Source organism: Oncorhynchus nerka, linkage group LG13 (genome assembly GCF_034236695.1).
Source record: "Oncorhynchus nerka isolate Pitt River linkage group LG13, Oner_Uvic_2.0, whole genome shotgun sequence".
Classification (NCBI taxonomy): domain Eukaryota; kingdom Metazoa; phylum Chordata; class Actinopteri; order Salmoniformes; family Salmonidae; genus Oncorhynchus; species Oncorhynchus nerka.
In genome coordinates, this window is record NC_088408.1 from 61229130 (window position 1) to 61253897 (window position 24768).

Below are 24768 nucleotides of genomic sequence, written 5' to 3' on the forward strand. Positions count from 1 at the left end.
TTTGAATAGAAAGGGGCATTCAAGATGGTCGAAAGCATTTTCGGCATCAACAGCCATTATTAATATATCTATATTTTGTTTTTTAGCGTATTAAATTGAAACATGTTCTTGTATTTGTTTGAAGTTCTAAATTGAGTGACGTGTGTTGTCTTTTGTATAAATAGGTGCGGTACTTTGTCCCAAAATGTTAATTAGAATTCCATGGGAAAGCTGTCCGTTCCTGGGGCTTTTCTCCTCGTGAATGTTTTAACAGTGTCTGATATTTATTAACTCTGATGTATATAGATTTTCATAGAAGCTTTTAAAATTGTAATTAATCGCATTGGACTTCCTAATTAATGCATCTGTATTAAATTATAACTAGTTTGGCGTGTATTTGTTTTGTGAGGGCTGCAAGATGTTTACCAGGTTTATTTGCCATTAAGTAGTATGCTTTATTTGAGTTCAACATGTAGTTGTTGACTCTTCAAAAGTAAAGTATCATATTCCTGCTTAAGTTCTGACATTTTATTTTCTTCTTTACCTAGTAAAGATTTTTTATGGGCATTTTGTAAGATATTGATTTATTTTTTATTTCTAACACAGATTTAACTTTTGCTGTGTATGAGATTATCATTCCCCTAATGTACGACTTAAAAGCATACCACATTATATTGGGGTTCGGCTTTTCTCTGTCCTCTATGTTTACATTTGTAATGGTTTTTATTTTTTTATTTACATATTTAAAACATTTCGGGTCTTGAATATGGCCTCTGTTAATTCTCCATATTCTGTCGTTAAGTGTATTTTCTGTTGGTGTAATTAAGCATGATACCAAAGAATTATCAAATATCACAGATATTTTTGAACACAGTAAATTCTTGAGTGCATTTTTCGATAATGTCCATTATTTATGTCCAAGTAGTTACTTTTGTTAGCGCGTTTAGTACACAAATCCAAACGCTTGTGCAGGTCCATCCGAACATCGGGCGAAAACTTCAAAAGGTTATATTACAGGTCGAAGAAACTTGTCAAACTAAGTATAGAATCAATCTTTAGGATGGTGTTATCATAAATCTTCAATAAAGTTCCAACTGGAGAATTCCTTTGTCTGTAGAGAAGCAGTCGCTATCATGTGAATTGCGCATGACCAGGACCTGGCTCTTTGCCAGACATCTAACTCATTCAGCTCTCATTCAGCTTGACAACACAGTAGAAGCCTCATTCAAGTTTCTAAAGATGGTTGACATCTAGTGGAAGCCCTAGGAAGTGCAACTTCATTCATATCCCACTGTGTGTTCAATAGGGGCTGGGTTGAAAATCGACCAACCTCAGATTTTCCACTTCCTAGTCACGTTTCGTTGTTAGTTTATTGATTTATTGTTTTGTTTTTGCTAAGTTTCACTTTATAATAAATATGTGGAACTCAACATCCGCTGTGCCGGATCCAGCCATGGATCACGGTGTCAAGGAAGGCTCCTGCCATGGAGCGGGACTGGACACCAGCCCTGGCCTGGACATTGGTGCAGAAGAAGGTTCCTGCCATGGAGTGGGACTGGACGCCATATCTGGACTGAGCACCGGCGCAGAAGAAGACTCCGGCCATGGAGCAGGACTGGACGCCGTGTTTGGACTGGACATGGCCGGATCCGCGGGATAAGCGAGTTCTTCGTCCCGCACCAGTGCCGCCACCGATGCTGGCGTATCTGCGAGCTGAGTGGGTACTTCGCCCCGCACCAGAGCCGCCACCAACACTAATCACCCCCCCTACCCTCCCCATTTGGTTTCAGGTTTTGCGGCCGGAGTCCACACCTTTGGGAGGCCTGACCATAGAGAGCCTTTGTTTCTCTATGGTGTAGTAGGTCAGGGCATGACTGGGGGGTATTCTAGTTTATTATTTCTATGTGGGGTTCTAGTTTATTTTTTCTATGTTGGTAATTTGTATGATTCCCAAATAGAGGCAGCTGGTAATCGTTGTCTCTAATTGGGGATCATATTTAGGTAGCATTTTTCCCATCTGTGTTTGTGGAATATTAGTTTGTGTTTTGTGCTTGTGCACAATGTAGTCACATTTCATTGTTAGTTTATTGATTTCTTGTTTTGTTTTTGCTAAGTTTCCCTTTATAATAAATATGTGGAACTCAACATCCGCTGCGCTTTGGTCCGTCTCTCCACACGAACTTGACGGGTAGTTAGAGGTCGTTTTGTGAGCCAATGCTAACTAGTGTTAGTGCAATGGCTGGAAGTCTATAGGTATGTGCTAACATGCTATAAACATGCTATGAAATATGTACAATATTAACAGAGCTCTCTGCCTAGGCTACCTCATGGTGTCATGGCAACCACGAAACCAATATATACAGTACCAGTCAAAGGTTTGGAAACACCTACCCCTTCCGGGGTTTTCCTTTATTTAACTATTTTCTACATTGTAGAATAATAGTGATGACATCAAAACTATGAAATAACACATATGGAATCATGTAGAAACCAAAAAAGTGTTAAACAAATCAAAATATATTTGAGACTCTTCAAAGTCGCCACCCTTTCCCTTGATGACAGCTTTACACACTCTTGACACTCTCTCAACCAGCTTCCTGATGAATGCTATTCCAACCGTCTTGAAGGAGTTCCCACATATGCTGAGCATTTATTAGACACCCAGTGATGATTTAACAATGAAAAGACTCATTGAGGGCTTTAAAAAGTGACCATTTCAGCAACAAGTCTGACTGTTGTTCAGATAGTATTGGTTGACTGATACTGAACCTAAAACATGACCAATTAATAATTTATTCCAGATCATAAAGTTAGTACATCATTCCTGAGTCGACCTATTAGAATAAAGCTCAAGCCAAAACATAATACATTAGCCATTGTGACATCACTGCTGTACAATTCACTTCCTCCCAAACTTTTTAGCGCTGTGACCCACCTAAAGCTTTGGGAGTCTCTCATGACTCAACATGTCAACACAACCACTGCCATAATGCCATACTGTCTAATGTGCAACAACAACAATGTTTCTAGGCAGGACTGGACTATAACCGGTCCTCTTCCACCATTTGTGAAACGGTGAAGTAAGCACTGGAGAGCTATATTTACCATTGTAAATGTTTTTTTTTTAAACGGACTGAAACAGTGAGGGACTTCCTGGTATTGTCCTCAAAATATATATATATTTTTACGTTTTCCATTGTGTGCCCTTATAAACACTGCCCTGATCTGAAGGGATTAGAGAAGTGAAAGCAACATGGCTGAGATCCAGCTTGTTTCAGAGGCCAGGAAAGGAAGATTGGCATAGACAAACTTTGACAGATATTGATCTGCAGTGTCATGAGTAGTTAAGTATGCCTACTACACCCAAGTTCATTTTAATAACACACATAAATGAAATTTGCTGCAATGGATAATTGGGCAAATATCAACTTAAAGTCTGAATAGAAGAAAATTAAGGACTCTGAATGAATGAAACAAACAATAAAATAAGATTTTCATCATTATCTTAATATATTACACTATAGTGCCTATATGAACCATTAATATAGATATTAAGATCTTACTTTAAATAAATATTGGATATTTTTGTCACTCATTGGATGCAGCCACAAAGACAGTCATAGCTTCAGGACAATAGCCTACAATGTTTTTTCTTACCCATTGAGCTACTGTGTGGGCATGCATTCTTGCTCAATGACCACAGAGGGGCAGTACATGATTTGTCTTTAATACCATGGCGATAAGCTAGCTTTGAAATGGACTTGATTTCCCAGTACAAGCTGTAGGCCAATTTTGGGGGGATAAGACCACAGACGGAGGGGAAGTCAGTTATAAGCGAAGCCATACATGGCATATTTTCAAACCATTTTGCGAATGAACTAACTAGAGCTGTTGTAACTAGCCATTACAATGAAAAGGCTAATGGGCCTACTGCTTATCGACATGATATTCGGTTTACCTATGTTTACCAATCGATTGTTATCCCGTTGGATGATTAATGTGGACTATTTTCCCTGGAGTATTTGACAGAGTAATTGGAAAAGACGTTTAAGGTGTGGGTGGTGCTCCCCGGCAAGCACCAACTCAGTTAAACCAGTTCCGGTGCAAGAGCCACAGACCACTAATAAAACGTCCCACAATTCCACTCTAACGCTTTTCCATTTCACTCACTCACACCCCGTCCCACCACACACAAACTCTCCTCTGTTTCCTATAGGCCTCCTACGTCATAATATTAACACGACTTTAAACTGCTCTGTAGCTCATCCCAAGCAAGGTGAGAGAGGGTTAAGTGCACTGGCGCCAAATCTTATGATAGGCTCAGGCGGGCGTGTCCCTATCATCACATGGCACATCATTTTGAAGCATGTAACCAGAGAGGAAGAGGCAAAGCGAGAGTGTTTACTCCTCCCAACATCTTTCCATGAAAATAAGACCATGAAGTGAAACATTTTTGTATGAAGGTCAGTCAGCCAGTGTCGAATTTGATCAACAAAAAAATGTAGTTGCTAATTTGCTACCTGAGACTTATTTGATCGAATAGACGTTTCATCGTGGTTATTAGGTGGTTGTGAATGCACTGATTTAAAGTGGAAGCACTGGGTATTTCGGAAACTAAAAAAAGAATAGGACTTTATCTCAGAGTTGTTTGTACCTGTTGTTCACATGCGTATCTGCCCTCTCATTGGCTGAATAGTCCCACCTTATCTCGCATCCTCCCCCACTGCCTTACATCAAACAGCACAGTGCTTCCATCTTTGAGGACGTTTATTTCCATTGTTAAAGCGGTCACTCAACAATCTTGTCAATATAATAGATCATCTGTGGTGTAACAGCGTGTACCATGGTCTATAGGGGCTATATCATGTGTAAACATATTGTTACTTTTGGATTACTATTACAGTGTTATTTGGTTGTTAATTTGATTCGTTCTGACATTTCTTGATTCCTTGTTTTTAAAAAAAGAGATTATTGTGTACTTTGGCATGTAATGCATTGTTAGGAGCTAGTAACATAAGCATGTCACTGCACCCGCTACAACATCTGCTAAGCTGTGTATGTGACCAATAAACTTGTATTTGATTTGATATGCACACCGTGCTATGCTCAACCTCAATTTGGAGACACCCCCATAGATTTGTAGAGACAGATTCACCTCGGTAATTAGGCATATGCTCCTCAATGCAGACATAGGCTACATGTTGTGCGTCAGTGCGCACGTCACATCCTATCCTCACATGGGGAGAACGCGCGACTGAGAACTGGTGTGTGTGCGTGCGTGCGTGTGTGTGTGTGATCTGGCAACCCACTCAGCACGGACAGACACTGACGTCTTTTGGACGTGTTTTTTTTGTTTATGTTTGGTTCAGATTTTGTCCCATCCTGTACTGAACTATACTGTAATCTACTGTATTCTACTCAACTGAATTAAACTACTGTGTAGCACTGTACTGTAATGTGCTCTACTCTACTGAATACAACTCTACTGTCCTGTAACATACCATCAGTGCATTCAACTAATGTTTTGAAAAAACAACTTGTTGCAGTCATAGCAAGAAAAAAATATTTAAGTAACCATTACTGGGAATGTTATTGTAGTTGAAGTGGTCTGTTTAGTTAATTCTGTAGGTTGGACCACTTTGAACATCATCACTGACAGTTTTAAAGCTTTTAAAAAAGCTTACATAAGTGCATGTGACAGATGGGAGCAATAATAAATATGCTATGTTGCAATCTTCATTTGGCTCCTCTTTCCTATATTAAAGATTGAACAATCTTTATTTTGATATAATGCTTACTTAATTGAACATGTACAGTGACTTCAGAAAGCATTCACACCCTTTGAGTTTTTCAAATTTTGCTGTGTTACAGCCTGAATTTAAAATGGATTAAATTGCGTCTTTTTTTGGTCACTGGCCTACACACAATACCCCATAATGTCATTGGAACTTTGTTTCTTGAAATTTTTACACATTTAAAAAAATGAAAAGCTGAAATGTCTTGAGTCATTAAGTTCAACCCCTTTGTTAAGGCAAGCCTAAATAAGTTCAGGAGTACACATTTCCTTAGTCACATAATAAGTTGCATGGACTCACTCTGTGTGCAATAATAGTGTTTAACATGATTTTTGAAGTACCTCATAACTGTACCCCACACATACAATTATCTGTAAGGTTGCTCAGTCGAGCAGTGAATTTCAAACACAGATTCGACCAAAAAGACCAGGGAGGTTTTCAAATGCCTCATTAGGAAGGGCACCCAAATGGGTAAAAATAAATAAAATCAGACATTGAATAACTAATTGACACAGTGAAAAGAAGGAATCATGTACAGAATAAAAATATTCCAAAACATGGATCCTGTTTGCAACAAGGCACTAAAGTAATACAGCAAAAGAAATTGCAAAGCTATTCACTTTTTGTCCTGAATACAAAGTGTTTATGGGGTGGCAAATCCAATACAACACATTACTGAGTACCACTCTACATATTTTCAAGCATATTGGTGGCTGCATCAGGTTATGGGTATGCTTGTAATCTTTAAGGATTGGGGAGTTTTCAGGATACAAAGAAATGGAATGGAGCTAAGCACAGGCAAACTCCTAGAGGAAAACGTGGTTCAGTCTGCTTTCCACCAGACACTGGGAGATGAATTCACCTTTCAGCAGGACAATAACCTAAAACACAAGGCCAAATCTACACTGGAGTTGCTTACCAAGAAGACAGTGAATGGCCAAGTTACAATTTTGACTTAAATCTACTTTAAAATCTATGGAAAATCCTGAAAATTGTTGTCTAGCGATGATCAACAACCAATTTGACAGAGCTTGATGAATTCTGAAAATAATAATAGGCAAATGTTGCAGAACCCAGGTGTGGACAGCTCTTAGACTTACACAGAAAGACTCACATCTGTAATTGCTGCCAAAGGTGCTTCTACAAAGTGTTGAATCAGGGGTGTGAATACTTATATAAATGTGACATTTCTGTATTTAATTTTCAATAAATTTGCAAACATTTCTAAAATCACGTTTTCACTTTGTCATTATGGGAATTGTGTATACATGAGAGACAGAAATATGTCATCCATTTTGAATTCAGGGTGTAACACAACAAAATGTGAACAAAGTCAAGGGGTGAATACTTTCTGAAGGCACTGTATGTATAGTTGACATTTGACCATACAGTCAATTACCAGAAAATATATATCTTCAACATCTGTAGGCCTCTTTTCAGGTTCATTCAGAGCCGAAAATGAACCAACATCTGGAAAATACATATTTTTTACGTTTAATTTAGAACCTTAAATTAACTTAGCTTTTAGATGTCTTTTCAATGTCCCTCCATTACAGATGACATGTTATTGATTCACTACATGCTGAAATATTTATGGTTATGAAATTGAGCATAATGATTTAATAAGGTGATGGAGGCTGGTACACGGCGACTAAAGAGGGAATGATTGGTGACTGAGAGTAGTGCCCTTATACCCCGCTGTGCCAGTGGGATAAGTCAAATGTCATTGAAGCAGATGCACACCTGCGTTGTCATTTTGTTTTTTAATTAACACATGATTTTCTATTCGAATACACTCTGGCTGTAAACCTAGCCCCGTATTTCTCATGCCCGATGTTATGCTATTTGTCCATTATAGCCTACAAGGACACCAACGCATCTCGTCCGACCGAGACACTTCTAAACACAAGTCCGCCGGTGAATGACCGGGAGGAGAGCCCTTTAACCCCTGGCCATCTGGAACAATCAGCGTGGAATCGGAACTAAAACAATGGCTGGAGGGCGTATTCTTGACGGCGATCTATAACATGCTGTATGTTTTGATGTTGGTTGGCCTACCCGCGCCGCCTCCTCCTCAGTGCACTGCTTGAACAACGCAACAATAAACGGTGTGCGTATCAGCGCCGTCGTCTCTGTTCATTATCTATTCATCCACGGCTCTGCCTCTGGCAGACCTGCACAGGACATAGGGTTTTGTGTGGAATTATAAGTGCCAGTGTTTATCTGACTGAGAGAGAGAGAGAGAGAGAGAGAGAGAGAGAGAGAGAGAGAGAGAGAGAGAGAGAGAGAATCCTTGGCATACACACACGTCGGTGTCTCAATGTGAATTTGAGTGACTGGCTGGATTCTTGTGGAGACGAACGGAACGGATAAACCCATTTTCAGCATCTCAGCCATTTGCGCGGAGAGCGGCTGGTGCCTGCTCGTCTGGATTGAGCATTTGACAGCGTCTCTTTCTGCTGGAGCTTGGTTTATCCAAGCCGTCCCTGGTCGGGCATGGAGGGAGCCGAGATGAGCGCCTTTCGGAGGGGTAGTGGGGTGTTTCTGTTCGGGTTGTGTTGCGTACTAATGGGACTGTGGAGGCTCGGGACCGCCTGCCCCGCGTCCTGCTCCTGCAGCGGGACCAGGATCGCCTGTGTGGACCAGGAGCGGGGTATCATGGCTTTTCCCGTGTTGCAGTCGGAGCTGGAGATGGACAACATTACCGACATGTGAGTCACAGTCCATGATCCATCACCGGACCCAACATACAGGCCTCGGCCTATGACAGATGTGTCTTCCACGAAACGAGTGCCTTTTGAGTCACTTTGATATTTTAAGTAGCAATTGTGCACCAATATTGAATCGTAAAAGCCTATTATATTAATTCAATTGCCCTTTAATATAGACCACATGAGAATTCAATACATCTGAATTGTGACATGTCCTTCCATGCACCCTCTATGACTTCTAGGAAGATTTGTATCCACATAATCCCAACATTTCTAAAACATGTCATCATCGTTGTAAAGCTCTAGTTATGCTGTTTCTCTGACAGTAATTTCTGAAGATTATTATGTGATCCATTTACACCTGTCCCTCATTTTAAGGTAAACCCTATTAAATGAACTGAACTCTCATTTTAATGTCGTGAAACTGTTCCTTTGTAATACATCCTATAGTCAAACCACAGTGTAAAAGCAGGTGAGCTAGTTCTACTCTTTTTTTGGCCACGTTCTGGTGTTTTGTGAACATGTGCTTTTTATGACAGAATGTTAAAAGGAGGTGAAATCCAACGTTTAAAAAAAATCAGGTTACACTATTCAAAAGGCACACAATTGGTGGAAAGACCAGACATAACCTTCCTAATCGGCACACGATAAAGAGGTGAAAAAAAGTTCATGCGTTTTAGGCTATCAAGGAGTAGAATTGAAGGTTCAATCGAATGGCCAATTCTCAGTCAAAAGTTGGGCTATTTGAATTAGCTAATAAAACGTATTTTATATTTTTGCAGCAGTGATGTTAGGAAAATACATGTGTGTGTGTGTGTGTGTGTGTGTGTGTGTGTGTGTGTGTGTGTGAGAGAGAGAGAGAGAGTGTGTGTGCGTGTGTGCGGGTACATGCGCTCGAGTGTGTATGTCAGTGTGAGAGCGGTGGGGACTACTGAACCGCGAGGGAGACTGTTGTGGTGCTATCCGTACCGATCGACGCTCCACGGTGGCTCCGGGAAGAGGTGTAGTCCTAATCCCGCAAATATTTGCAAGGACAATGGGCCCGAAAACCTACAATTATATATTCAGATTTGTTTTGCATCTATTTTGGGGAAAAAAATGAATTGGAGTAGACGAAATTAATTTCCACACACGTTTCAGAGCTGAAGACAAACAGAGAATCAAAAGTAGAGCATTTGGAATGCTGAGGACATGATGTGAGCATCTCTTTGTCAAGACCATAGCATACCCTTTGATGCATAGCCTCTATTTCAAAAAGTTATATATTTTAACTTTATTTAACTAGGCAAGTCAGTTAAGAACAACGTTTTATTTACAATGACGGTCTACCGGGGAACAGTGGGTTAAATGGCTTGTTCAGGGGCAGAACGACAGATTTTTACCTTGTCAGCTCAACCTTTCGGTTACTGGCCCAACGGCCTAACCACTTGGCTACCTCGCGCTCGATTGTAAAGTTACAGTGTAAACATATGCAAAAAACATATACACTTAAAAAAATGCTTTGTTGATAAAATATTGAATAAATGTATTTATATGGAATAGACGACTGTTAAAAATGACAACAAGTTGACGAATGGAGTTAGGGCCTATCCTATATGTTGACAATCATCCCTCCATTTGTGAAATTTGTATTTTCAAACTACCTTGACAAAAGTCTTCATCAAAAACTCCCATCACGGAAAAACACCTAAACATTCAATGCTTGAAAGGGGCCTTACAGATAATTACATGAGGTAGTCATTCAACAAAACTCTAAAAGTCTAAGCTTTTGGGGGTGGTTGGGGGGTGTCTACTAACCTGACATATGGAATTGTTTTAAGATGGTCATACCATGGATCCTTTAGCTATTTGATTTGGAATTTTAGGACCCCTGTAGGTGAGAAACAAAAGAAGAAACCCGCACACTGCTTTCACTGCTCTTTAATAAGCTTAACTATCGGCCGTTTCCCCTATAGGTAAAAAAAAATCATCAGAAGGAATAAGGTTTTGAAGTGCCTCTCCTACATCTAGGAGATATAAACAAAGATCAGGAAATATATCTATTTTTCGAACATACAGTGCATTCGGAGAGTATTCAGACCCCTTGACTTTTTCCACATTTTCTTACATTCCAGCCTAATTCTAAAATTAATTAAATTATTTTTTTCCCCTCGTCAATCTAATGACAAAGCATAAACAGGTTTTTATACATTTTTCAAATGTATAAAACATTTAAAAATGAAATATCACATTTACATTAGTATTCAGACCCTTTACTTAGTATTTAGTGATTACAGCCTCGAGTCTTCTTGGGTATGACGCTATGAGCTTGGCACACATGTATTTCTCCCATTCTTCTCTGCAGATCATCTCAAGCTCTGTCAGGTTGGATGGGGAAAGTTGCTGCACAGATATTTTCAGGTCTCTCCAGAGATGTTAGATCAGGTTCAAATCCAAGTGGCTGATTATTTATTTAATCAGTTTTAGAATGAGGCTGTAACGTAACAAAACATGCTATCGTACACGTCAATCCAGAGCATCCCAAACATGCTCAATGGGTGACGTGTTTGGTTAGTATGCAAGCCATGGAAGAACTGGCACATTTTCAGATTCCAGGAATTGTGTACAGATCCATGTGACATGGGGCCAGTGCATTATCATGCTGAAACATGAGGTGATGGCGGTGGATGAATGGCACAACAATGGGACTCAGGATTTCATCATGACATCTTTGACCACTCAAATTGCCATTCATAAAATGCAATTTTGTTGGTTGTCTGTAGCTTATACCATAACCCCATTGCCACCATGTGGCACTCTGTTCACAATGTTGACATCAGCAAACCCCTCACCTGGTACAGTTGAAACAGGGATTCATCCATGAAGAGCACACTTCATCAGCATGCCAGTGGCCATCGAAGGTGAGCATCTGAAGTCGGTTACGACACCGAACTGCAGTCAGGTCAAGAACCTGGTGAGGATGACGAGCATGCGGATGAGCTTCCCTGAGACAGTTTCTGACAGTTTATATAGAAATTATTCAGTTGTGCAAAACCACAGTTGTCCTGGTGGCTAGTCTCAGAGGATCCCGCAGGTGAATAAGCCGGGCGTCCTGGGCTAGCATGGTTACACATGATCTGCGGTTGTGAGGCCGGTTGGACGTACTGCCCAAAAGACATTGGAGGTGGCTTATGGTAGAGAAATTAACATTACATTAGCTGTCAACAGCTCTGGTGGACATTCCTGCAGTCAGCATGCCAATTTCACGCTCCCGCAATACTTGAGACATGTGTGCATTGTGTTGTGTGAAGAAACTGCACATTTTAGCACGGCCTTTTGATGTCCCCAGCACAAGTTTCACCTGTTCAATCATCATGCTGTTTAATCAGCTTCTTGATATGCCAAACCTGTTAAGTGGATGAATTATCTTGACAAATCAGAAATGCCACTAACAAGGATGTAAACAAATTTGTGCCAAAAATCTGAGAGATATACGTTTTTTTTGTGTTACCTCTGCTGCAGAGGATAAGTTCATTAGAGTTAACTGCACCTCAGATTGTAGCCCAAATAAATGCTTCACAAAGTTCAAGTAACAGACACATCTCAAATTGCTGCAAAGAAACAACTACTAAAGGACATCAATAAGAAGAAGAGACTTGCTTGGGCCAAGAAACACAAGCAATGGACATTAGACCGGTGGAAATCTGTCCTTTGGTCTGATGAGTCCAAATTTGCGATTTTTGGTTCCAACCGCTGTGACTTTGTGACACGCATAGTAGGTGAATGGATGATCTCCGCGTGTGTGGTTCCCACCGTGAAGCATCACTTTTCTGGTGACACTGTCAGTGATTTATTTAGAATTTAAGGCACACTTAACAAGAAGCATGGCTACCCCAGCATTCTGCAGCGATCCGCCATCCCATCTGGTTTGCGCTTAGTGGGACTTTCATTTGTTTGACCAAGAAGCAGAGTGATGGAGTGCTGCATCAGATGACCTGGCCCCACAATTACCTGACCTCAACCCAATTGAGATGGTTTGGGATGAGTTGGATGACAGTGTGAAGGAAAAGCAGCCAACAAGTGCTCACCATATGTGGGGACCTCCTTCAAGACTGTTAGAAAAGCATTCCAGGTAAAGCTGGTTGAGATAATCTCAAGAGAGTGCAAAGCTGTCATCAAGGCAAAGGGTGGCTACTTTGAAAAATCTCAAATCTCAAATCTATTTAGATTTGTTTAACACTTTTTTGTTACTACATGATCCCATATGTGTTATTTCATCAATCAATCAAATGTATTTATAAAGCCCTTTTTTCATTAACATAAATCCAGCCTAAACCCCCAAACAGCAAGCAATGCAGATGTAGAAGCACAGCGGATAGGTAAAACTCCATAGAAAGGCAGGAACCTAGGAAGAAACCTAGAGAGGAACCACGCTCTGAGGGGTGGCCAGTCCTCTTCTGGCTGTGCTGGGTGGAGATTATACGAGTACATGGCCATTTAAAGCCAGATTGTTCTTCAAGATGTTCAAACGTTCATAGATGACCAGCATGGTCAAATAATAATCACAGTGGTTGTGGAGAGTGCAAGGTCATTACCTCAAGAGTAAATATCAGTTGGCTTTTCATAGCCTAGCATTCAGAGGTCGAGACAGCAGGTGCGGTAGAGAGAGAGAGAGTAGAAAACAGCAGGTCCCGGACAAGGTAATGTAGCACGTCTGGTGAACAGGTCAGGGTTTATTATCCACAGGCAGAACAGGAGCAGCACTACGACCAGGTGGACTGGGGACAGCCAGGAGTCATCAGGCCAGGTAGTCCTCAGGGATGATCCTAGGGCTCATGTCCTCCGGGAGGGAGAGAGGGAGAGAGAGAGAATTCGAGGGAGCATACTTAAATTCACACAGGACACCAGATATGACAGGAGAATTACACCAGATATAACAGACTGACCCTAGCCCCAGCACATACACTATTTCAGCATAGATACTGGAGACTGAGACGGGTGGGTCGGGGAACACTGTGGTCCCGATCGACAATACCCCCGGACAGGGCCAACCAGTCAGGATATAACCCCATCCACTATGCCAAAGCACAGCCCCAGCACCAATAGAGGGATATCAACAGACCACCAACTTACTACCATGATACAACTTACTACCCACAAAGATCTCCTCCACCACGTGTGCCTGAGGAGGTGCAAAACCGGACAGGAAGATCACGTCTGTGACTCAATCCACTCAAGTGACGCACCCCTACAAGGGACAGCATGGGAGAACACTAGTAAGCCAGTGACTCAGCCCCCGTAATAGGGTCAAAGGCAGAGAGGGGAGCCGGCCAGGCAGAGACAGCAAGGGCAGTTTGTCGCGCCAGTGCCTTGCCGTTCACCTTCATACCCCTGGGCCAGACTACACTCAATCATAGGACCTACTGAAGAGATGGGACTTCAGTAATGACTTAAAGGTCGAGACCAAGTCTGCATCTCTCACAGGGATAGGCAGACCATTCCATAAAAATGGAGCTCTATAGGAGAAAGCCCTGCCTCCAACTGTTTGCTTAGAAATTCTAGGGACAATAAGGAGGCTAGCACTGGAGTAATATGATCAACTTTTTTGGTTCTAGTCAGGATTCTAGCAGCCGTGTTTAGCACTAACTGAAGTTTATTTAGTGCTTTATCCAGATAGCCAGAGAGTAGAGCATTGCAGTAGTCTAATCTAGAAGTGACAAAGTATGGATTAGCTTTTCTGCGTAATTTTTGGACAAAAAGTTTCATATTTTTGCAATGTTACGAAGATGTAAAAAAGGTGTCCTTGAAATATTATTGATATGTTCGTCAGAAGAGAAATCAGGGTCCAGAGTAATGCCAAGGTCCTTCACAATTTTATTTGAGACAACTGTACAACCATCAAGATTAATTGTCAGATCCAACTGCAGATCTCTTTGTTTCTTGGGACCTAGAACTAGCATCTCTGTTTTGTCCGAGTTTAAAAGTAAAACATTTGCCACCATCCACTTCCTTATGTCTGAAACACAGGCTTCCAGGGTAGGCAATTTTGGGGCTTCACCATGTTTCATCGAAATGTACAGCTGTGTGTAGTCCGCATAGCTGTGAAAGTTGACATTGTGTTTCCGAATGACATCCCCAAGAGGTAGAATATATAGAGAAAACAATAGTGGTCCTAAAATGGAACCTTGAGGAACGCTGAAACTTACAATTGATTTGTCAGAGGACAAACCACCCACAGTGACTTAGTGATATCTTTCCGACGGATAAGATCTAAACCAGGCAAGAACTAGTCCGTGTAGACCAATTCGAGTTTCTAATCTCTCCAAAAGAATGTGGTGATCGATGGTGTCAAAAGCAGCTCTAAGGTCTAGGAGAACGAGGACAGATGCCTTGGTCTGACACCATTTAAAGGTAATTTTCCACCTTCACAAGTGCAGTTTTAGAAATATGATCCGTTCTAAACCCAGATTGAAGCATTTTGTATACATTATTTGTCTTCAGGAAGAGACAGTGAGTTCATAGTTTTGATGTCTTCACTATTATTCTACAATGTAGAAAATAGTAAAAAAAAAATCAAGAAAAACCCTTGAATGAATAGGTGTGTCCAAACTTTTGACTGGTACTGTATATTTTATTTCACCCTTTTTTTGTGCTCACAAACCTACTTCCATATTTCCATAACATGTTGAAACTGGTACCGGGTCATAGAACATTGTGGGGGTCATAGAACAAAACGAGTCTCCCCTTTCCATTGTCGGGTCATATTATTTTGTCGCCCAAACTGTTTGGATGCTGTAGTCAGAAGTTGGCACATTCACAGTACCAACTTCAGACGAGTCCTGTGGGGCTTGTTGGGGTCGTGTTAGTTTGTAGGCCAAACCATTTTGGACGCTGCAGACGTTTTCACGAGAAGACCGATTTTCGGGATGTCTCCTGGTATGACAAACAGAGCTGTAGCTCTGCCACTTTCCACAGCAGATGTGATAGGCTGACATAGGCTGATGCAGTAGATTGAGATGCAACTCATACGAACCCCCCTGATGTCTCTAGCTTTTAAAAATTATGTTAATTACATTGGTCGCACGGGTACGTCGATCGACTCTTAAGGATGAATATCTGTTGAAATGTGTATCGGTTGTTCAGTGGGCCTGCTACTTCTGTTTAACTAACCTATTTTTCCCAATTTCATTTTTGACAGATATATTGCAAACCAAAGTAGCTTCTCGTCCATCAATGACAAAGACCTGCATTATTACCGGAACCTCACGAATCTGTAAGTCCTTTATGCTATGTGATGTCTTATACTTGCGGTCATGATGGGGCCCAGATTGTCAACTAGTGCAGTATGATCATGTTTTTGTGTGTATTTGCTTTACAGAACTGTGACTAACAGCCGGCTTACCTATGTATCTCGAATGGCCTTCCAGAACAACCTCAAGCTTCAGTATCTGTGAGTGGCTTCTACAGGCCTAAGGCAACATTTATCTCAATGTGAAGGCCAAATTAGAGTTCTTACAAAAACAATTGTTGACTGTCAGACAGACAACCCATTGGGAAAAAACTGGTTGAATCAACATTGTTTCCATTTAATTTCAATCAAAAAATTCTATGTGATGACATTGAATCAACGTGGAAAACTGATTGGGTTTGAAAAAAGTAATGAAAGTAAGGGAATTTCATGTTTTTTTCACTCAACTTTTAACCTAAATCCAATGACATGGTGGCATGTTTGGTTGGTTTCACGTTGAATTCAAATCAACCAAATGCAAATCTAAACTAGATGTTGAACTGACATCTGTGCCCCGGGGCAGTTGTTCGAATGGTTGTACAGTTTAGAATTTCTTTTGGATATTTTTTTTCGCATTGTCAATAATGTTAATTCTGATTGACAGGAATTTGAAAGACAACAACCTGTCATCTCTGTCTTGGAGGATATTTCGACATTTAAACATATCAAATCTGTGAGTTGCTTTTTAAATCAACTGTATTCTGTCTAATACTCGCCTGTCTCTGTCTTTCTCTCTCTCTCTTTCTCTCTCTCTCTCCCTACCTCTCTCTCCCTTTTTAACTTTCCCCCTCTTTCAGCAGTGTTTTATGTACCCCCGATTGACAATGTGTCATCATGGATCCCCAAAAAACATTTGAGTGTGTGTGCGCGGATGTGCTCATCGGTTTGTGCTTATACGTGTGTTTATGTGTGCATGTGTGCGTGTGTGTGTCAGTGTCCGTGTGTGTGAATCGACACTCAGCGCTGTGTTTCTGTCTGTGTAGGATTCTTTCAGGGAACCCGCTGCACTGTTCCTGTGAGAACATATGGATGAAGCTGTGGCTGGGAGAGGAGGCCGATGCTCAGGACCTCCAATGTACAGCGGAGGGTGGCGGGAGGAAGCCCCTGACCAGGCTCAAGCTCCCTCACTGCAGTAACGGCCCCACTTGATTTGTTTTTTATTGAAAATGTATCCTTCCCATGCTGATAATGACCCCCCCCTCCTCATCCCCCTCCTGCCCCCCTCTTATGTCAGAGCGGGCTTACTGTCAGAGACAGAGAGATAATGTTCATAATGGAGAGTGGGCAACGCTGGACTTGGGATATCCAGTATCAGCAGAGAGAACTTATGTCACGGACAGTCATTCTTTAAAGTGGCTCGCTTGGAACAACATGCCCTCCTTAGTCATACCCAGAGAGTCAACGCCCTTCCAACCCTAAACTCAATAGTTTTCGGGCATTGTTTACTTTACAGGCTTTCCGTAAAAGCTCATATTAAGATTCTAAGACGTAACTCATCTTGAGGTAAGAAAACAGTTAAGGTTGGGTGAAAATGTCAGAAAACTATCCCTTTACTGGGCTTTGCTGAATAAAGGAAGCTGTCCTTAGATTCACATGCTGTATCCTAATGTGAAATTTGCCCATTATGAGTACCCACAAACCAAAGCTGGTCTAGGACCAGTTTCCCCCTTCCACTCAGTAACTCTCACCAGTCTGTATTAACACAAAGGAACCTGGGCCTGTACTAGTGTGCTCTGGGGTACAGAGGAGGCTATATAATGACATTGATAACACTTATTGATCCGGCTGCCCAGCCTCCACTCCATTAGGATGCTATTTTCACCTTCACCACAGTTACGTGCGGGCCCCTGGAAAGACGGCAGGGGGACCCCGTTGTATGAAGACGACACACGGGAGAGGCCCCACATGTGTACGATGCCGCATGGCTGCCAGCCAGCCAGAAACACTGAGTACCCTGCAACCCCCCTTTCTCTCAGTCATTCTCGCTGTCGTTCCCTCTCACTCTCTCTTGACCATCTCTCTCCCAGGGAATCTCTCCGCCGTTTTCAGTGAATCTCTCTGTTCATCTCACCCCCCCCCCCTCTCTCTCTCTACCCCCCTCTCTCCCTCTCCCTCTCTCTCTCTCTCTCTCTCTCTCTCGCTCTCTCTCTCTCTCTCTCTCTCTCTCTCTCTCTCTATCATCCTGTACTATATGAGCTCCACTGCTCAGTGCTGTAGTTTTCATGTGTTGGATGCAGAGGTTATCTGAGGCCAAGATATAGTCTTCACTGCTGCCTGTCAGTATTTATATTGGAGATGTTGATGCTGATAGTTTTACTGGTGTCTAAAACTGGTTTCAACCAGTATACAACCATTGCAACCAGTTTAGCCCACGGGGTGTGTTGTTAAAGATGGACACATTGTAAAGGTATACTGTGCCAGCTGGCAGTGCTTGTAAGAGAGTTGCATACGATGGTAAGGGCTGATATTGCGCTCTGAGTGCTGAAATTAATAGTTTTCTGGGTTTTAGAATGATTGAGAGGGTTGCCATGCTGTTAAGAGTCTTGGCGACGTCCCTGAGTGGAGATAAGAGATCTGTCCATTTCATCAGCCAGGACTTTCGACAGACATTGGCCCTTTTTCGCCAGACGCTCCCATGCCATTGACCATGTCTAAGAGGCAGCCAAGTTTCTGATTGGACACATAGTCAGGTCACAGTCAGGTCACAGTCCCCTCCCCTCCCCTCCAACGTCTGTTGTGTTGTTGTCTCCCTTTAGAGAGGCTCCAGACAGTGTCCAATCGATTTTATCGGAGTTGCGAGACACATGGAGTTGTAATCTGTGTGTGACCACTGCCGTGTGTGTGCTGTGATTTTTAACTAAGATGGCATTGAATCTCCCCTTCGTTGTCGTTGGCAGTGGTTCCCATGGCGACTCTGAGCCCGTCCAAGGTTATGGTGCAGGAGGGTGCTGATGTGGTGCTGACATGCAACACCTCCGGAGAGCCCTCTCCTGAGCTCATCTGGAAAATGACCCCACTCATCTCCTACTATGAGGTCAGTCACCACGCCACCCCCCCACCAGAAAGCCCATGGCCCCGGCTCAAATCGGTCTCGGGTCAAAAGTAGTGCACTATATAGGGAATAGGGTACCATTTTAGACACACCCATGAGTAGGGCCAGGAGTTTTACTGACCACATGACCTGACCAAGAAACAGATTTATTCATGGTCAAGTAAAACTCCTGGCCCTATCCATCAGCAGGTGCAAAAATAAGTGTTTCGTGGTTAAGTAAAACTCCTGGCCCTACCCATCAGCAGGTGCAACAATAAGTGTTTTGTAGTTCAGTAAAACTCCTGGCCCTACCCATCAGCATGTGCAACAATAAGTGTTTTGTGGTTAAATAAAACTCCTGGCCCAACCCATCAGCAGGTGCAAAAATAAGTGTTTTGTAGTTAAGTAAAACTCCTGGCCCTACCCATCAGCAGGTGCAACAATAAGTGTTTTGTGGTTAAGTAAAACTCCTGGCCCAACCCATCAGCAGGTGCAAAAATAAGTGTTATTTATTTCAAGCTGGAATCTTTAATGGTGAAACTGCCACGTCTGTTTGCGACATTACAACAGCAAATAAGTTACTGCAAACAATGAACACTGTTATTTCCCCTCTGACATCATTGCAAACGCGGTAGAACAACAGAAATGTACTGCCATTTTCTTTGTACCACGTTGTGCGACGCTCCTCACCTCCCTTCATCAACTAAAAATAAACGACAACGGCGGTGGTGCTGTTTGCCCTACTGCAGATTCCATCTTTAACAGTAAAGTTGATGAGAAGACTGGATCCAAAATATGCAAAAAATGCAGAAAAATGCAGAAAATGTTTTCACAAAAATAATTAACTTGAAAAACAAACTTACTTGGCCAATAGCAAAATTACCTCAAGTTGAGGAGGACTAAGGCAAACCGTCTCAAACACAGGGCAAAACGTCTCAAACACAGGGCAAAAGGCCTATAAACTCACACACGTGAGTATATGGCAGGGCTATAGCAACAGCGTGTTACCTAGACAAGCAGCTGAATGAGGTGAACAGGGATCCTACCTCACCACGGATTTTAACACCAATTATTCACTAGTATTGGCCTATAATGGTACTTGCTAATCTAGCTGTGTAACACCATTTGTTTTAGCATAGGTTCTCATACAGAAGAGACGGCACGATGTCAAAGAATCTAAGAAAGAAACTACTAGGGAAGGATATCTGTTTATAAATGGTAAAGCATGATCTTACAATATCACTAACAACCAGCAACAGGTATTGTGTTTGCGAAATAAATAACTGTTGATGTGTTAAAGCATTGGTCATGTGGGTGAGATGGGTACCTGACTCACTGTGTCTCTGTGTGTTCTTCTGCAGATTGAGACCTCGGGCCAAGTGTCTGAGCTCCATCTCTATAACCTCTCCTCCCTGGACAACAACTGTAAGATCACCTGCAGTGCTGGGAACATTGTGGGCGAGAATGAGTCCACAGTCCTCCTCAACATCCTCTGTGAGTTCCAAACATGACTCACATCTCTAGACAAGAGGGGGAAAGGATGAGAATAACACCTGCCTTAACTCGTTCCCCCTTCTTTTCTCCCCGTTATGGCTTCTACTTCTATCTGTCTCACTCACTCGCTCACTCACTCCCTCACCCCCTAACTCACTCTCTCTCTCTCTCTCTCTCTCTCAGTTCCCCCTAACATCAGTAAGTTGAGTGATGCCTACCAGGACCACCACTGGTGCATCCCATTCAGTATGTCTGGGAACCCAAAGCCCGAGCTCCGCTGGCTGTTAGACGGGGAGCCGGTCATTGAGGGACCCTACATCATGACCATGATCCATGACTTCTCTGAGAGGGAGTACCACGGCTGCCTGCAGCTGGACAGCCCCACACACATCAACAACGGACCGTACACCCTGCTGGCCAGCAACAAGTACGGACAGGACCGCAAGACCGTCAATGCCCACTTCATGCACAACCCCTTTGAGGGAGGTATGTGTTGTGTAGTGTAACCACTCTCTGAATCCCAATTAAACCCCTATCCCACTTTTGTCATTCTGAGAGGATTGGATAGTCTGCAATATGGCAACAACTCCACCTGGCCTATCAAATGGTAAGATGGAGCTACAGTATTACCATATAGTTTACATCTATCTCCAATCCTCTCAGATCTACTGAAGTTATTAGGGCGAGGGGCTAGGGGTCAAATTGCACATATGACGCGTGTCAAACTGAATTCCTAGAGAGCCGTGTGTCTGCACATTTTTAAAACTGTAATTATACTGAAAAAAATGTAAATGCAACAAAATAAAAGATCCCAGAAATGTAACATATGCACAAAAAGCATATTTCTCTCAAATTCTGTGCACAAATTTGTTTACATCCATGTTAGTGAGCATTTCTCCTTTGCCAAGATAATCCATCAAGCTGACATGTGTGGCATATCAAGAAGCTGATTAAACAGCATACTAATTACACAGGTGCACCTTGTGCTGGGGACAATAAAAGGCCACTCTAAAATGTGCAGTTTTGTCACACAACAGAATGCCACAGATGTCTCAAGTTTTGAAGGTGTGTTCAATTGGCATGCTGATTGAAGGAAAGTCCACCAGAGCTGTTGCCAGAGAATGTAATGTTCATTTCTCTACCATAAGCCGCCTCCAACGTCGTTGTAGATCATTTTGCAGTACGCGCAACCGGCCTCACAACCGCAGACCATGTGTAACCATGCCAGCCCAGAACCTCCACATCTGGCTTCTTCACCTGCGGGATCTGCTGAGACCAGCCACCTGGACAGCTGATGAAACTGAGGAGTATTTCTGTCTGTAATAAAGCCCTTTTGTGGTGAAAAATGAATTCTGATTGGCTGGGCCTGGCTCCCGAGTGTGTGGGCCTATGCTCTCCCAGGCCCACCCATGGCTGCGAGCCTGCCCAGCCATGTGAAATCCATAGATTAGGGCCCAAGGAATTTATTTCATTTGACTGATTTCCTGATGTGATCTGTAACTCGGTACAATCGTTGAAATTGTTGCATGTTGCGTTTATATTTTTGTTCAGTATATTTTCAATTGGTGTCCAATTAAGACCTACAGTAGACAAGCAGGTGAGCGGAGTTCTTATCTAATCTATTACCTTTATTGATTAATCAAGTACTTTTTGTATTTTACCCAACAGGAACAGTGACAGAACCTCTTTACTATGGTGAGTTGCTGTTCAAATATTTACATGGAAAATTGACTGTCTAAATCACTGATTGAACAGTTTAGCAATAACCAATGTGCTTTCCTTTTATGATGTCCTGACACCTGAGGATTATTGACTTGAGAAATGCTTTGGAAACTGATTGCTGAGCGTTGCGTTTTGTCTCATAACATGTTAGTACTTTCTTTTCTCTTTCCTCTCCTCGTGTCACACTGTCTCTGGGCACCACAGACCCAACTACAGGTATAGTCACTGTCCCTTCACGTGACCTATTCACACAGCGGAGCATTCAAAGCACACAGGCCTATGTCACTCTGACACACTCATAGAGGGAACACTTTACTTGAAAGGGGGACCTTCATGAGGACTTCATAACCCAACCCATACATACTGCATTCGTGAACAGCAATGTTTATGCCAACAACCGCAAGCCATAATACAAAATATTCTTATTAAGTCCTTATGTGGGCACCCCTTCAACTAACGTGCTACCCACACGGACAGACATATTTGATCAACGACTTTTGAAATGAGGGAAACTTTAGCATCTGCTGTCTTCTCTTCTCTTCTCTTTGAAAACAGACGACACACCTCTAGATCCACCGGAAGACAGAGTGGCTGTAAGTCACACTCCAAGACACCTCGTTGCGCACTTGTGCTGTGTTTTGTGTTTTGTGTGAGCCTTAGAACTGTTCTGGGAGCAGTGCTGTTGTGGGAGCTGAACATTTGTGTTTACAGTATATCCTATGTTTTAATGTGGTATGTTTCACCGGGACTATTGTTATTAATAGTACCATATAGTGTGTTTATAGTTGACAGTATGTTTAAGTTTTAGACATTTATATGTCCTGTTTCTATGTGGTTGGTGTCATGTGTCTCGGTGCTAGTAGGCTACACGCTGCGGCACAATGTGTTTCAGAGTGAGAAGTGGTGGTCCTGGCCCAACAGCTGTGTCATTCCTTCAGGTGTACGTGGTCGTAGGGATTGCAGCAGTAGCCTTCACGGGTTTCCTCTTGATGCTGGTCATCCTAAAATCCGGGGGGAACTCAAAGTTTGGAATCAAAGGTACAGTAAGTCTCTTTACACTGTAAACTACTGTAACCTATGTCAATCGCTAGCATGGAAAGACCGGGGCTTTCTCTCAAATCTGAAATGGCAGCCTATTCCCTAAATAGTGCACTTCTCTTGGCACTGGCACTGCATAGGATGTAGGGTGCCATTTGGGATTAAAGCATAGGGTGGGGTCTGAATGGTGGTAAAGAGGTACTCAGATGTTGCTGGTGAATAACATGCATGTGGATGTCAGTGATGTCAGTGATGTCATGTGGATGCCGTCTCAATGTCTCATTGTGTCTTGTTCCACACTAATCATCCCGCAAACCTTTATTGCGCATCCCAAATAGAAAGAAACCGGTGCACTGTGGCCCACCTCTGTCTTTACTGATGCTGTTGTCGTCTAACGCGAGTTGTTGTCCAACTAAGAGGATTTCGATACTAACCGACATGAGCAGAAACAGTGGAGGGGTCAACTCACTCTCACTCAAATCTCTTAGTTTGTACTAATACTGAACCAAACTGGAAAATGATATGAGGATCAAAACGAAAAAAAGCACTTTTGAAATCCTCTCTCTGCAATGGATTGAATCCTGACCTGAGTGTGTATGAGTGTGTGTGTTTTTGATAAGATAGTCTATGTAGGAGTCTGGGAAGACCACAGCTGCCTCAGTATAGCCTGTTATTTCGACACTGATTGGTTTGTTGCCCCTCTGAGGGTGACAGGTGTGAAAGAAAGCTGTAGAGGGACAGTGGTGGTGTCTCCTTGGAGGATGAGGTTCCACTGGAGGCTGTCGATTGCTCTCCTCCCTCTCAGCGCCTTCCCTCGCAGTGCATACGTGCATACGTGTACAATATGTGTGCATAAATGTCTGTCTGCATTTGTGTGCGCGCATGCGCATCTTAGTAGGGAGTTAGCTGGAGTTTCAGCGTCGCCCACACAGATGTTCACCTCGAGTCTCTTGCGCCTCACTACATTTCCTATCCTTTCCTTTCTGATGGAGGAAGTGACACTACTGTCACTCAAAAGCATGATCCACACTAAAAGCAAACACTTTCACTTTTAGACACACACACACACACACACACACACACACACACACACACACACACACACACACACACACACACACACACACACACACACACACACACACATAGGACAGTATGGATGTACAAGTGTGTGCGATACGAAAGGTTTGAAGAGAACGTAGTGAGCCCTGTTCTTTAGACACCTCAGTACACACACACACACACACACACACACACACACACACACACACACACACACACACACACACACACACACACACACACACACACACACAGACACAGACACAGGTGTACATGGTTGCATGCATTTTTCATATCATCCTGCAACTGCTCTTCTGTTATAAATAAGACATGGCGTACAGTAAGGATCGGAGATACTGTCTTTTACTCTATACTGCCTATGTGTGTGTAGATTTAGGTTGTTATTGTATTTTACAGTTTGTGAGAGTCAATATGAATGTGTGCGTGTCCAGAGTGTTAAGGAGTCAGATGTCTGTGTTACCAACTCAGAAAATGTTGTGTCTGTAAAGATAGAATAAGTCCTAAGAAAAAGATCTGTAATGGTCGTCAGAGAAAAGCCATTGTCAGGTATTGGTGTCCTTTCTAAATCTGTTTGTTTGCCAAAATACATTTAAATTAGATCATCTGTCTGAAAACTTAGAATTGGTCTCTACAAATATGTCGTTTCAT

At 42.4% G+C, this 24768-nt stretch overlaps 1 protein-coding gene across 1 annotated transcript in view; it reads left to right on the forward strand.

Annotated features, from left to right (window-relative positions):
* The first annotated feature begins 7733 nt into the window (after positions 1–7733).
* LOC115139779 (BDNF/NT-3 growth factors receptor-like) overlaps positions 7734–24768 on the forward strand; it is an 86498-nt gene continuing 69463 nt past the window's right edge. Inside the window, exons 1-10 of the mRNA XM_065026528.1 lie at positions 7734–8485; positions 15663–15737; positions 15843–15914; positions 16357–16425; positions 16736–16884; positions 18650–18786; positions 20145–20277; positions 20461–20769; positions 22555–22592; positions 22938–23037. Of these exons, the coding sequence (XP_064882600.1) occupies positions 8271–8485; positions 15663–15737; positions 15843–15914; positions 16357–16425; positions 16736–16884; positions 18650–18786; positions 20145–20277; positions 20461–20769; positions 22555–22592; positions 22938–23037 (1297 nt within the window). The 5' untranslated portion in view covers positions 7734–8270. The remainder of the gene's footprint in view (positions 8486–15662; positions 15738–15842; positions 15915–16356; positions 16426–16735; positions 16885–18649; positions 18787–20144; positions 20278–20460; positions 20770–22554; positions 22593–22937; positions 23038–24768) is intronic.